Here is a 14,118-nt window from a genome sequence, read left to right as displayed (position 1 = left end):
AGAGATAGAACTTCTTGTCGTTTCAAACGTAAAACCAATATTACCGCTTCAATATGTAAGTCCAAACGTGACAAAATTGGCACAATAGCAAAAACACTAATTGTCAGTAAATGTCCATGTTTGAATTAGTTTTGATGTATATACATGATCATCGTTATTATTATCACATGTGGTATTAAACCCAAAAACCCCCAAATCCAAGATAAGCCCCGGATGTCCTGCAGTCCTAAATCCGTGCAGATGTTGTTCAATGAAATCTACTCCACACTCGTGCTTTCCCTCTTCCTCCACAAAGACGACACGCCAACTGTCTCCTCCACCAAACGTTTCGCTTCATGACTTTGGAATTACTATGCGGTGTTTCGCCAGGATTTTGCTGTTATTCCTGTGCCTGGTCGTCATTGGCGACTGTCGGAGACAAAAAAGCAGAAAAAAACGATGGTCGACGGAAAATCACACCTTGGGCACGTAAGTGTGGAAAGTTCATTGATGTATTTTCTTTTTACTTTTGTCACTTTATTATAATAGAGGGATATTTAAGGTTGTATTGTGTGTATTTTTGGCTATACTACAGGCATCATCTGGCCCGCCACATGATTTGATATGGTCCGCCAAAGCCTGGAAATAATATGCGTTAATAAAATGCTTCATCTTTTCTTACTAAATATATACTCAAATCAATTGCATATCTTTTAAATTTCAATATTATCAAAATAATATATAATCATGTATTCCAAAAATATTTTTTGTTAAAATATAGATAAATACTGCTTGTCTTATGATTTCAAAACAAATGATCAATTAAATTGTAGACTGTAAAATTGACAATAGATTTTACATTGTTGTTTTTTTTACTGTAAAATCAACTTTGGTAAAGTTTTTTTCCATATACAGTAAAACAAAAACCTTTAAAACAAGATTTCAAGGTAAAAAAAAACAACTGGCAGCTCTGTTGCTTAAATTTTACTGCTAAAAACAGTGGTATTGTTTTTCCATTGCATTCCATTTATTCAATTTTTTGATATGCTGTAAAAACAAACAAACACTGTTTTTACTGTACAATTCTGGTGACTGAGCTTTCAAAGTAAAATGTAAAACGTTTTTTTGCAGCTTGTGTAAAAAATATATTGTTAATGAATTATATATACATGTATATTCATGTATTACTCATTTTTAAAAGCGACCATCTGAGGGCAACCATAACTGCGCTGTGGCCCTCAATTAAAAACGAGTTTGACACCCCTGGTCTATACAAATAGGCATATATGCATATATTATAGAAAACACAAATAATACATGTTTGTTATGAATTAACACTGCAAATATAAAAGTAATCTAAACATTTCCTATTTTATAATATATCATTCATGACTTTTAATTTTAAATTATTAAATTACAGCTGTAATTTGTACTAAAATAATTTAATGTATTCTATTTGATATGTAATTAGTGTAATATATGAACATTATATACATTACTGTACGGTATAGCGATAAAAAAAGTATTTAATTTGATATCACTCAATTTGTATCCGCATCAAATTAAAATCTATTTTATTAAATATTTTTTATTTCAAAATAATTGTTACTGTTCTTTTTAATAACATGATGTTTAAGATAGTTTTAATTCATTATTCCATGTAACTTTGTGTTGTAATGTTAGGATATTATATGTGTGTATTTGATACAGTATGTCCAGTCGAATAAGACAGGGGTGTCAAACTCATTTTAGCTCAGGAGCCGCATGGAGGAAAATCCATTACCAAGTGGGCCGGATTTATAAATTCATGGCATGAGAACTTAAAAATTAAGACAACTTCAGATTGTTTTCTTTGTTTTACTTTGGCCAAAAATAGAACAAGCGCATTGTGAAAAAGTACAAATCCCAAATAATCTTCTTGACAAAACACGTCAAGTTCATTTTGAGGCAAACATTGGTGCAGTTTCAAAAACACCATGAAGAACACAATGACCTTAGACCAGACCTGGGCATTCTGCGGCCCGCGGGCCACATCCGGCCCTTTGTACGTCCCTGTCCGGCCCGCGTGAGGCCAATCATAAATTACAAAATACATTTAAATAACTATCTATCAATACAATACAACGGTGCTGCTTTTGTTTTGAAAAGCGTCATTTGTATTACTTCCGTGTGGACGTATGCTCGTGCGTGATTGTGAGTGAATGTGAACAGCTGCAATAACAAATTACAAAATACATTTTAAAAAACATCTATGTCGTGCGTGCAATACAACTGTGCTGCTTTTATTTTGAAAAGTGTTATTTATGGGCGTATGTCCGGGTGTAACCTGTGAGTGAAGGTGCACAGCGACAAGTGATGCCCGGTTATCCCCGAGACGCTAAGAAAAGAAAAGTTGATGACGAATGGCGTGTTTTCAACAAGACATGGACTGCCAAGTATTTCTTTACAGAAATGAAAGGTAAAGCCGTGTGCTTAATTTGTTGCTGTGTTTAAAGAATATAGTGTAACCACCTGCTGAATTTGATGTTGTGTTCTTGAGTTGCGGAAATGAGGAGTGAGGATAGACGTGCGTGTGGAAGGAACGAGATAAGTTGAGCTGTGTTAGTATAGGTTGCTCAGCAAATGTTTAAAAAGAGCGTCAGATTTGGTGTGCAATTCTTCTGGACGCTACAATTGGTGTCAGAAGTCAAACTTTGCGCATACTGTGCTGCTTGTGTGCTCAGCCTGCTACGTCATCGGGAGGTACTTTACGTGCCACCATGTTTCCTGGCGACTTTGTCAAGATTGAAAGGTGCCGGCAGCGACTGCAGATGTCTGTGAATTCCGGACGTAAGGAGCTCGCCGCAAAGAGAGAGAGATGGTGGAAGGAGAGAGGCAGCGTCGACAGGTGCAGTGCGCGCTGCTTGCCATGGGGGAATTCCGCCCTCAATGAAGACTCCCAGGTTTGATGGCAAGGCGAACTGGGAGGAATTTCATCCCACTTCTGACACCAATTGTAGCGTACAGAAGAAGTGCACACCAAGTCTGGCGCTCTTTTTAAACTTTTATTGAGCAACCTATACTAACACAGCTCAACTTATCTCGTTCTTTCCACACGCACGTCTATCCTCACTCCTCATTTCCGCAACAACAACGCTTCCTCCTTCTTCGCCAATCACCTTACGGGCGTGATACGTTCACAACAAAGAGGATGCAGGATAAAGTGACAGAAATTGAAATTTTTGCATTGGTGTCAGAAGTAAAACTTTGGAAGTACATCAGGAAGTGTTGTGTAAGAAAGTGTTAAAAATAAAACCATCAAAAGCCATCTGCTTTTGTATAAAGATAAGTTAGGTTAAATGAAAATATTATTATTATTATTATTATTATTATTTATCTTACGGTATATCAAAAATAATTTGAGCAAAATGTAATTGAAATATTGTCAGTGTGGCCCTCCAGCAGTGCTCGGGTTGCTCATGCGGCCCCCGGTAAAAATGAATTGCCCACCCCTGCCTTAGACTGTCTAAGTGTATCTACAAAACCATCAAACTTTAAGCGCGGTTGGGAGAGTGGCAGTGCCAGCAACCCGAGGGTTCCTGATTCAATCCCCACCTTCTGTCCATTGTGTCCTTGAGCAATACACTTCCCCCTTGCTCCTGATGGGCCGTGGTTAGGGCCTTGCATGGCAGCTCCCGCCATGTGGGAATGTGTGTGTGAATGTGGAAATGAAGGTAGAAAAGCGCTATACAAGTATAACCCATTTGAATGTAGGTATCAAATACCTCATTTGTTATTAATCCTGTGTTAACTCAACAAACCATACAAATGGAGTTAGAAACTAGTCAGAGACTTGAGTTACTCTTTGTGTTCACTTTTCTCATTTTTGACGGAGACATTTTGGGGCAATGAGTGTGCCAAATAAGTTCGAAGCAGGTTTTACGTTTCATTTGTGTCGAGGGGGAGGAGCCGTAGCCACGCTGTTTGGCCCCTGTATAAACAGTTTACTTTCCTAACAGAATTGCTAGTGTGACATCCAGTGGACAAAACAGTTTCTTTCATTGAAAAACTTCAGCTCATTTTTATACTCCGCAAACTCATCTCGTGGGCCGGATAAAACCTGTTTGCGGGCCTCATCTGGATTACAGTTTTTTTCATATTCACAATTTTACTAACTGTGTGTCTTTTTTCAAAAGGATTTACACACTTTTACAAACACCACATTCAATTTTCTTAATTCCTAGATTATTTGCAAAATGACACACTTGGGTCAAAACATATGCTCATTCATCAAACTAAAGCAAGCATTTGTAAAAATGCAATTTTATTGTCATCTCACTCACACAAACTTCAAATGATAAGACACTATTGGAGTGAGTTACCCAGAATACAAAACACATTTGTATAAACCCCTATTTTACATTGTGAAATTTTCAAACATTTTCACATGTTTGGGGCATATGCATTTTAGCATATGTGATGAATGATTACTGTAACTTGACAAAATATATTGGCAAATCCACAGCAACCGTCATTGTTTACTTTGAAGTGGGCCTATATTTAAGGACCTAAAGAGAAAGTAAAAATATCCTGTAATCTTTTCAAGAACTGCTCAACAATGATGCGGCAAACTGCAAATATTTATTTTGACCACAGTCAGGTATAGTAACATATCACAGTAGTCAACATGCAGTACAAATTAAAATCTGAGATAAAAGATAGGCTCCAGTGCCCCCCGCGACCCCGAAGGGAATAAGCGGTAGAAAATGGATGGATGGAAATAAAAAGGTTTGAAAAGAAATCTGGAGTTAAATAAAAATGACAGCATAGAGTATGTGCAGACTTAGGCAACAGCAAGGTTTGAAAAAAAATCTGGAGATAAAGATTTGTGTATCACAATCCTAGTGTGTGTGAAAATGTGTGTATCACAATCCTTATATGTGTGCAAGATGGGAAGGTGTGTGTAAAGCAATGTGTGTAATATTTTGCAAAAACGTTGAAGCAGAGTCTATGCCTAATATTAGGCAAATCTGCACAGTGGTTTTGTTTACTGTGTGTAGACTTTGTTAACTGTGTGAAAATGTCAAATTTAGTGTGTAAGCAATTGGAAAAAACTGTAAGTGGTGCTCCGATTGTTGTCTAACAGTAGCAGACCCTGAGAGGTTTGGTATGCACACTGAAAGAGTACACAATAAATCGGTGCTTCCTGTCTGTTTTGATAGTCCAAAGTCAAAGAAGGCTGCAGATGGAACCAAAAATCGGAAGGTGAAGAGCAGCCACATTCTGCAGATTGATGATCATGACTTCACCATGAGACCTGCATTTGCAGGTAAATTGTCCAATGACCGATGACCCTGCTGATTCATGACATGAACTGATGCTAGATCATACTTGCCAACCCTCCCGCATTTTCCGGGAGACTCCCGAAATTCAGCGCCTCTCCCAAAAACCTCCCGGGCGGGACAAATTTTCTCCCGAAAATCTCCCGAAATTCAGGCGGACCTGGAGGCCACGCCCCCTCTAGCAATGTTGTTGTAATATATTGAGTTGGAGGCAATAAACAGGCGAGGGGATGAAGTACGTCTCTTTACTGTAGACTTCAGAACAGACTCACACACTTGACGTCAGGTGCGCAACACCACGTAAATCGTTGGCCAACCAAAAAGTAACCCCAGTACGCTATAGCCAACATTCACCAGGAGATGGCAACAGACAAACATAGATCACTCTATTACATTCCTCCCCTTTTATAAATGTAGAAGTTACTCAAAAGAAATAAACAACCCAACCAAAAAATGCAGCAGCTCAATTAAAAAACTGTACTTAAGACACATTCTTTTTTTTTTTAGTACTGAACTCTTAACCCTCATTTGTAAACAATAACATGCTTATTATACAAACAGTATTTGTACATCTTTAACACAGGTTTTTATACTGTCTTCAGAGATTCCGTTCTTTTTCTGGGTACCTGCGGATCACTGGTGGGGTTTTTGTTGTGGGTGATCTGGGTTCTGATGATGGCAACTCAGCAGCCCTTGAATCTGGTTCAATGATGAGACTAGTTTGTGTCTGACTCACTGATGGTCCTGATGATGGAACTGAAACAGCACTGTCCAGTTGTACTGATGGCACATTTTCTGCAACTGGTGGAGACTAGATAACTGGCAGTCTCTCCATGTTTTCTCGCCATGGTAACATGTGATCCACATGCACTGTGCGCTGTCTCTGTCCCTCTTGATAGATAGATAGATTGATATATAAACATATAAATATATATATATATATATATATATAAGTATTTCTTATATATATATATATATATATATATAAGAAAATACTTCACTTTCAGTGAATTCTAGCTATATATATATATATATATATATATATATTTATTCTATTATATATATATATATATATATATATATATATATATATATATATACATACATATATATATATATATATATATATATATATATATACATATATATATATATATGTATATATATATATATATATATGTATATATATATATATATATATATATATATATATACAGTATATATATATATATATATATATATATATATATATATATATATATATATATATATATATATATATATATATATATATACCGTATTGCCTCACAATACGAAGGTCCTGAGCAGTCCTGGGTTCAATCCCGGGCTCAGGATCTTTCTGTGTGGAGTTTGCATGTTCTCCCCGTGACTGCGTGGGTTCCCTCCGGGTACTCCGGCTTCCTCCCACCTCCAAAGACATGCACCTGGGGATAGGTTGATTGGCAACACTAAATGGGCCCTAGTGTGTGAATGTGAGTGTGAATGTTGTCTGTCTATCTGTGTTGGCCCTGTGATGAGGTGGCGATTTGTCCAGGGTGTAAGCACCTTCCGCCCGATTGTAGCTGAGATAGGCTCCAGCGCCCCCCGCGACCCCGAAGGGATTAAGCGGTAAAAAATGGATGGATGGATATATACCGTATATATATATGAAATACTTGACTTGGTGAATTCTAGCTGTAAATATACTCCTCCCCTCTTAGCCACGCCCCCAACCATGGAGGTTTGGGCTTGGCTGGGCGCAGCTGTGCCCGCCCACTAGCAAAGCACCAAGTACTAGCCCCCCCCTCAAGAAGCGGATCCCAGACGCGTTTTGTGCAGTCTGGAACAGTCTTTAGGGGTGGGAGGGAGGAGGTGAGGAGGTGGGTAGGCTCCTCCCCTTTTGATTGTCCAAATTGTCTATTCTGCTCTTCAATAGTGGACTGTAGGGACGACCAAGAGGGAGAAAACAGAGGAGTGGGCGGAGCTTGAGCCATAGGGGGTGGGGCCAAAGTAATTGGAGGTTGAGCTTGAAAGTCAGAATGTGACTGGGACTGACTAGACTTATATTTAAAAAAAATGTCCTGATAATGCTTAATCTTAGAATTAAAGTCATTTGTAAATGGCTGACAGAAAGAATGAACCGAATGTAAAAAAATGTCTTTGTCTATGACGTCATCAGAAATAGACGAGAGCGCGTCATCAGGGGGCGTGTCGTTACGGGGCGCCAATGGGATGACGTCATAGCTGCAGTCCCAGTGATTGACAGGCCAGTTGGATAACTCTTTGGAAAAGTGATCAGAATAATTACCGAATATTTGAGGAGGGGAATCCTGGGCTGCTTGTTGGTGGCTGTGTTCCGGAGGGAAGAATTGCGGGGGTGGCGCGTCTCTGTCGCGAGCTGAAGCCGTCTTGTGCGACTTCCGCCTTCGCTGACGCGTGCGAGCGGGCTGAGAGCGGACCTCCCCGGGCCAGATGGAGTCGATCGGGACCAGAACACCTCCAGGTCCCCATATCATCTCCTCATCTGGATTGCAGCGGAGCGTCTCTGCCTCCATCGCTCGGAGGACCATCCACGCACCTTCTTCATCCACCTCCGTCAGGCCCGATGCGAAATAACTTTTTGCTGGCTTCGTACTGTGACGACCGGGGCGCATTGTGATGCGGGGTTCGTTCTCTCAGGATGCAACGGACTTCGGACACAGCGTGAAGGTAAAATAAATGATTTATTTACCGGAATAAATTATACTGGAACAAAGAAAAGGGTGCTCATAGCACATAAGGCAAAAACTAAAAGAGCTAGCATGGGAGCTAGAAGGTAAAAACTAACAAAGATAAGCGTGGAAGCTAACAGGTACCGAGCCAGAACCAAAGTCGTCAACTGTTGCATGAAAACAAACTACGAAGCCAGAACGAATGACAGGGAGGACAGGCTTAAATAATAATGTCAGTGATGACAAACAGGTGCGTGTCGGGAACAAACGCGGCAGGTGAAAATAATAAGCAGCCATGGCAACAAACTCAGGTGTACAAAACAGGTACTCAAGGAGTCCAAAACTAACCAAAAACACAAGTATCTTGAAAACGTAAACAAAATATATGATCCGGGCAGCGGATCATAACAGATTATAATCAGGATAAAACACAGGGCAAATATTTTACTCCAAAAAATATTTGTATCAACAAAGGTGAGAAATTTTACAATCTATAAACGCAGCATTATAAGACAATATTACAACATCCATCAATTTTCTTACGCTTCTTGGGGTCGGGTCGCGAGGGCAGCAGATAGTCTGAAGGTGCGATCACCGTCTCTGGCCATCCAAGTCACTGCCATTGTGTCGTTGGGCAATACACTTCACCCTTACTCCCAGTGCCGCTCACACTGGTGAATGAATGATAGGTGGTGGTTGGAGGGGCCGTAGGCGCAAATTGGCAGCCACGCTTCCGTCAGTCTACCCCAGGGCAGCTGTGGCTACACATGTAGTTTACTACCACCTTTTAGTGAATGTGGAGTGAATTAATAATGGGTTCTCACTTCTCTGTGAGTGTCTAGTCCAGTGGTGTCAAACTCAAGTACAACATTTTAAACTGAACAAAGCCGCGGGCCAAGATTGAACAAATGAACCTTTAACGTACTCTACGAGCTATCGTCACGTCCGCTTTTCATCCATTCTAACATCGTTCAGACCCAGTCACAAGATATGTGCGGCTTCTGTACGCACACATGAGCGAATGCAACGCATACTTCATCAACAGCGATACAGGTTACACTGAGGGTGCCAGTATAAAAAACTTTAACATTGTTAGAAATATACGCCACACTGTGAATCCACACCAAACAAGAATGACAAACACATTTCGGGAGAACATCCGCACCGTAACACAACATAAACACAACAGAACAAATACCCAGAATTCTTTGCAGCTCTAACTCTTCCGCGACGCTACAAAATACACACCCGCAACCACCAAACCTCCCCCCCACACACACACACACCTTGTAGCGTCCCGGAAGAGTTAGTGCTGCAAAGGGTTCTGGTTTGGTGTGGATTCACAGTGCGGCATATATATATATCTCTAACAGTGTTAAAGTTTTTTATTTGGCTACCCTCAGTGTAACCTGTATCGCTGTTGATGAAGTATGCGTTGCATTCTAATGTGTGTGCGTGCAGAAGCCGCACATGTTATGTGACTGGGCCAGCACTCGATGGGCTGGCTGGCTGGCTGGCTGGCTGGCTGGCTGGCGTTTGGAAGACTCCCGGGAGGATCGGCGGGCCAGCTTTAGTGTTAATTTGATATCTCCTCAAGGGCCAAGTGAAATTACACGGGGGCCAGAGTTTGACACCCATGGTCTAGTCGATAGAAAAGCACTATATAAATCTAATCCATTATTATTATTATTATAGAAGCCCAGACTTCCCTCTTCACGGCTACTGTACTTAATCCTGCTCTTCCCGAGGATCCCGAAGCATTCCCAGGACATTTGGGGGACCGGTCTCTGCCTTGTGTCCTGGGTCTACCCAGGTCAGACGTGTACTGAATACCTCCCCAGAGAGGCATCCGGGGGGCATCCCCCCGCCACCTTATCTGGCTCCTCTCGATGTGGAAGAGCAGCGACTACTCTGAGCTCCACTCAATGACAGAGCTTCTCACCCTATCTCTAAGGGAGAGCCCCTCAGTTCCCGCGATCTTGCCCTTTCAATCACAACGCAATGCTCATGACCATAGGTGAAGATACAAACAAAGATCGCCCGGCAAATTGAGAGCTTTCCCCTCCAGCTCAGCTCCCTCTTTACGACGACGGACCAATGTAGCACCACTCCGACTGTCAATCTCATGATCTATTCTTCCCTCACTTGTTGTGAACTGGCCCTGAGGTATTTGAACTTCTCTACTTGGGGAAGGATCTTGTTCCGAAACCGGGGATGGCATTCCACACTTTTCTGAGTCCATAATCATGGACTCGGACATAGAGGTGCTGATATTCTCATACCATTTGCTTCAGTGAGATCTGAAAAAAACGGCCAAATTAAGTCAGCAGGACCACATCATCTGCAAAAAGGAGATACGTAATCCTGCAGCCACCAAAGCAGATCCACTCAATGCCCTGGCTGCGCCTAGAAATTATGTCCATGGATATGAACAGAATCTGTGACAAAGAGCACAGACCTTACTAGAAAAAAGCCAGAACTACCAAACAGACCGCCACAATCTAGTCACAATCTGTCCCAATATTCTCTAAGGGACACAATCAATGCCTTCTCCACAAAGATCAAGGTAGGACAAATTTCCATTCACCCTCAAGGACTGTGTCAAGAGTATAGAGCTGGTCCACCGTTCCATGACCAGGACGAAACCCACACTGCTCTTCTTCAATCCGAGGTAGCCGTACAACGTTGGTCATCTTACTAATGAGTCCACACCTCCTCTCTAGTACACCTGAATTGGCCTTACCAGGAAAGCTGAGTATGACCCCATGATATTTGGAACAAACCATCTGGTCCCCTCTCTTAGAGAGCAAACACCACCCTGGTCTGCCAGTCCAGAGGCACTGATAACTCCTGTCAACCAAGACAGCCCCACAGCCTCCTGAGCCTGAGCATCCAGGCGGATCTCATCCACCTATTATCTATATCGGCAACCTCAGCCTCAGAGATAGGAGAACCCATTGCAGAGTGCCCAGGACCTGCTTCTTCATAGGAAGATGTAGGTGGGATTGAGGGGATCTTCATATTCCTTCTACCAATTCACTACACCTCAAGTTGAAGTCAGCAGGTGTAGTGAATTGGTAGAAGGAATATAATAATAATATATAATGTCTCCTTCCTGAGACTGCGGATGGTGGTCCAGAATTTATTAAAAGCCGTCCAGAAGTAATTCTCCATGGCTTCCCCAAACTTCTCCCATGTCTGAGTTTTTTGGCCTATCGATACCTGTCCACTGTTTGCAGTACCATATTGTACAAAAAATACCATATTGGACTCCTTCGTCAGCTTGACGGCATCCCTCACTGCTGGTCTCCACCAGCGAGTTCTGGGATTATTGCCACGACAGGCACCAACCACCTTGTGGCCACAGATCCAATCGGACAATCGAGGCACGGAACACTCGGACTCAATGTCCACTGCCTCCCTCAGAACATGTTTGAAGCTCTTCCGGAGTTAGGAATTTAAACTCTTTCTGACGAGAGATCCTGCCAGATATTTACAGCAGACCCTCACAAGGTGTTTGGGCCTGCCAGGTCTTACCGGCACCCTTCCCCACATTAGAGCCAGCTCACCTCAGGTGGTTATCAGTTGGAAGTTCTACCTCTCTCTTCACGCAAGTGTTCAAACCGTGGGACAACAAGTTCTATGACACAGCCACAAAGTCAATCATTGATCCAGGGTGCTTGAACATGGTGTTTGTTATGGACAGTTTCTGGCGAACAGTATCAAAACACCACTTGGGTTCAAATCCGAGTGGCTGTTCATCCCAATCACGCCTCTCCAAGTCTCACTGTTGTTGCCAATGTGAGCGTTGAAGTCCCCCGGCAGAACAAGGGAAACCTGAGGGAACACTCTTCAATATGCCCTCTTCGGCAGGTACTCTAAACTAGTGTTTGGCAAGAACAGTCAGGACCTGCCCCTCCACCCAGAGTCGAAGGGAGACTCTGGGTGACCCTCTTGTCTACTGGGTTCAACTCCAATGGTATCAATCTCATACTGATACCACCATTGGTATCAATTTTTTTTATTTTTAAACTAGAATGGCACCTGTAGTTTCCACAAAAAGCTACCCTTATAGTTAGGTTTGTTTCCAATGTAAACGAAAATAAACAAACTGGTAACATCAAAGTAACGTTCATGTAGACCATGGGTGTCCAAGCTGCAGCTCTCAGGTCATTTTTTTCCCGCAGCTAGTTGCATATTGTCCCACGGCATATTATAAATATAATATATATATACAAAATATATATATATATATAATAAATATAATATATGTATATAATATTGTAAATTTATGTTGTCCCGATACCAATATTTTGGTACCGGTACCGGTACCAAAATGTATTTCAATACTTTTCGATACTTTTCCAAATAAAGGGGACCACAAAAAATGGCATTTTTGGCTTTATTTTAACAAAAAATCTTACATTAAACATATGTTTCTTATTGCAAGTTTGTCCTTAAATAAAATAGTGAACATACTAGACTACTTGTCTTTTAGTAGTAAGTCAACAAACAAAGGCTCCTAATTTAGCTGCTGACGTATGCATGGAATGAGAAATGACACAATATGTTTTGTGTCATTTCTCATTCCATTATTTTGTTAAAATTACTGATCTACAAGTGGTAGAAAATGGATTATTAATCTACTTGTTAATATCTGGTTATTTTCTGTTTCAACATGTTCTATCTACTCTTCTGTTAAAATGTAATAAACACTTATTCTTTTGTTGTTTGGATACTTTACATTGTTTTGGATGATACCACAAATTTAGGTATCAATCCGATACCAGGCAGTTACAGGATCATACAATGGTCATAATTTAAGTCCTCATGTGTCCAGGGACGTCTTTCCTGAGTTTATAAACATATTATAAATAAAAAATAAAGGAAAAAAGATTTTGGGATGCTAAAAAATATCGATGTAATCACATTAGTATCGACAAGATTCACTCCTATCATTACAGTGGATGTTAGGTGTCGATCCACCCATGGCGTTTGTTTACATTGTGACGCCGGTGAGATACGGTGTGTGTCAAGCACACTATTCCTCGTCCTGCAGGAATCATACTTGTAAGAATGGAGGCGAGGATTAGTGATTTAGAAGAAGCTAAAACACTGGGGCTGGACTTTAGCCGCTAGCGAGCTAGCCATATCTTAAAGCACCTCTTCCTAAGGGCGTTTCAGTGTTATAGCTTCACCTTTATCGTTAGTTTTCAAGCCAAAATGCATCCGTTCTCCCTCGCACACTGTGTCTCTCCGTGATTGTGCTTTTCTGCTCGTAAAACCACCGGAGAGGCGGTATAGTACCGAATATGATTAATTAGTATCGCGGTACCATACTAGTCTAACACAATTGTAAATATAATAATAGTTGATGGTAGACATATATTATTACAAATTACATTAACCTTCCCATTGTCTGACACCGTTTTGTTTTTTTAATAAATCACTGCATTTCTCCAGGTTACTGGTATTTGTGAGGGACAGCAAGAAAAGCTCTGACTCTCAGGGAGAATCTATATGTTTGTATCTTTGTCAAACACCTTAATACCATGTGTATGTATATAATCTAAGTAATGAAGTATATCACCTCGCCTGCTGAAAAACTGTGTGCACCCCTGATGTAGACTGTGACTAGGGTCTATTGGACTGCAAAAAAGAGATTAACTGTTTTAATTATCTTTCAACTTACGTACTGTCGAGTTAGCAAGCACGCCATGTTTTTGACTTCACTGATTTTTTTCTTTTTATTATTTATTATCTTTAAAGTAAAAAAAACAACAAAGAGTCAAATGAAAACAATTGATATTTTTTTCCAGAAATGTGTTCCTAATTGCTGGTACAAACCTACAGACTGTGAATATACCACGCATTTTTTATACCATTTTCTTCAAAGGGGAAAAAGGTATTTCTGCAGAGGCAACATGTCAGCTGGCACTAAAACTTGAGTCTGGCACGTGATACCACCATATGGTGTGAGGAAGTGTAGGGAGGACACTGCTGACATCTGGTACTTGGCACAAGTTAAGCCCAATACGCACATCAACATAATCGGGCTGATTTTGCGCCCAAGTCAGCCTGATTCTGTTATGTCACTCAAGGTTACC

At 40.8% G+C, this 14,118-nt stretch overlaps 1 protein-coding gene across 4 annotated transcripts in view; it reads left to right on the top strand.

Moving 5' to 3' along the window:
- The first annotated feature begins 285 nt into the window (after nucleotides 1–285).
- The window catches only part of LOC133576600 (gamma-aminobutyric acid receptor subunit rho-2-like), a 67,879-nt gene continuing 54,046 nt past the window's right edge, over nucleotides 286–14,118 (top strand). For 2 of the 4 annotated variants that reach the window (XM_061929952.2, XM_061929951.2), the window contains exons 1-2: nucleotides 286–468; nucleotides 5,181–5,287. In XM_061929952.2, coding sequence (XP_061785936.1) covers nucleotides 353–468; nucleotides 5,181–5,287 — 223 coding nt within the window. In that variant the 5' untranslated portion in view covers nucleotides 286–352. The remainder of the gene's footprint in view (nucleotides 469–5,180; nucleotides 5,288–14,118) is intronic. The other 2 variants (XM_072912242.1, XM_072912241.1) reach the window with 1 other exon arrangement.

Source organism: Nerophis lumbriciformis, linkage group LG34, assembly GCF_033978685.3.
Source record: "Nerophis lumbriciformis linkage group LG34, RoL_Nlum_v2.1, whole genome shotgun sequence".
NCBI lineage: Eukaryota > Metazoa > Chordata > Actinopteri > Syngnathiformes > Syngnathidae > Nerophis > Nerophis lumbriciformis.
This window is presented reverse-complemented; position numbering and strand designations above follow the sequence as displayed.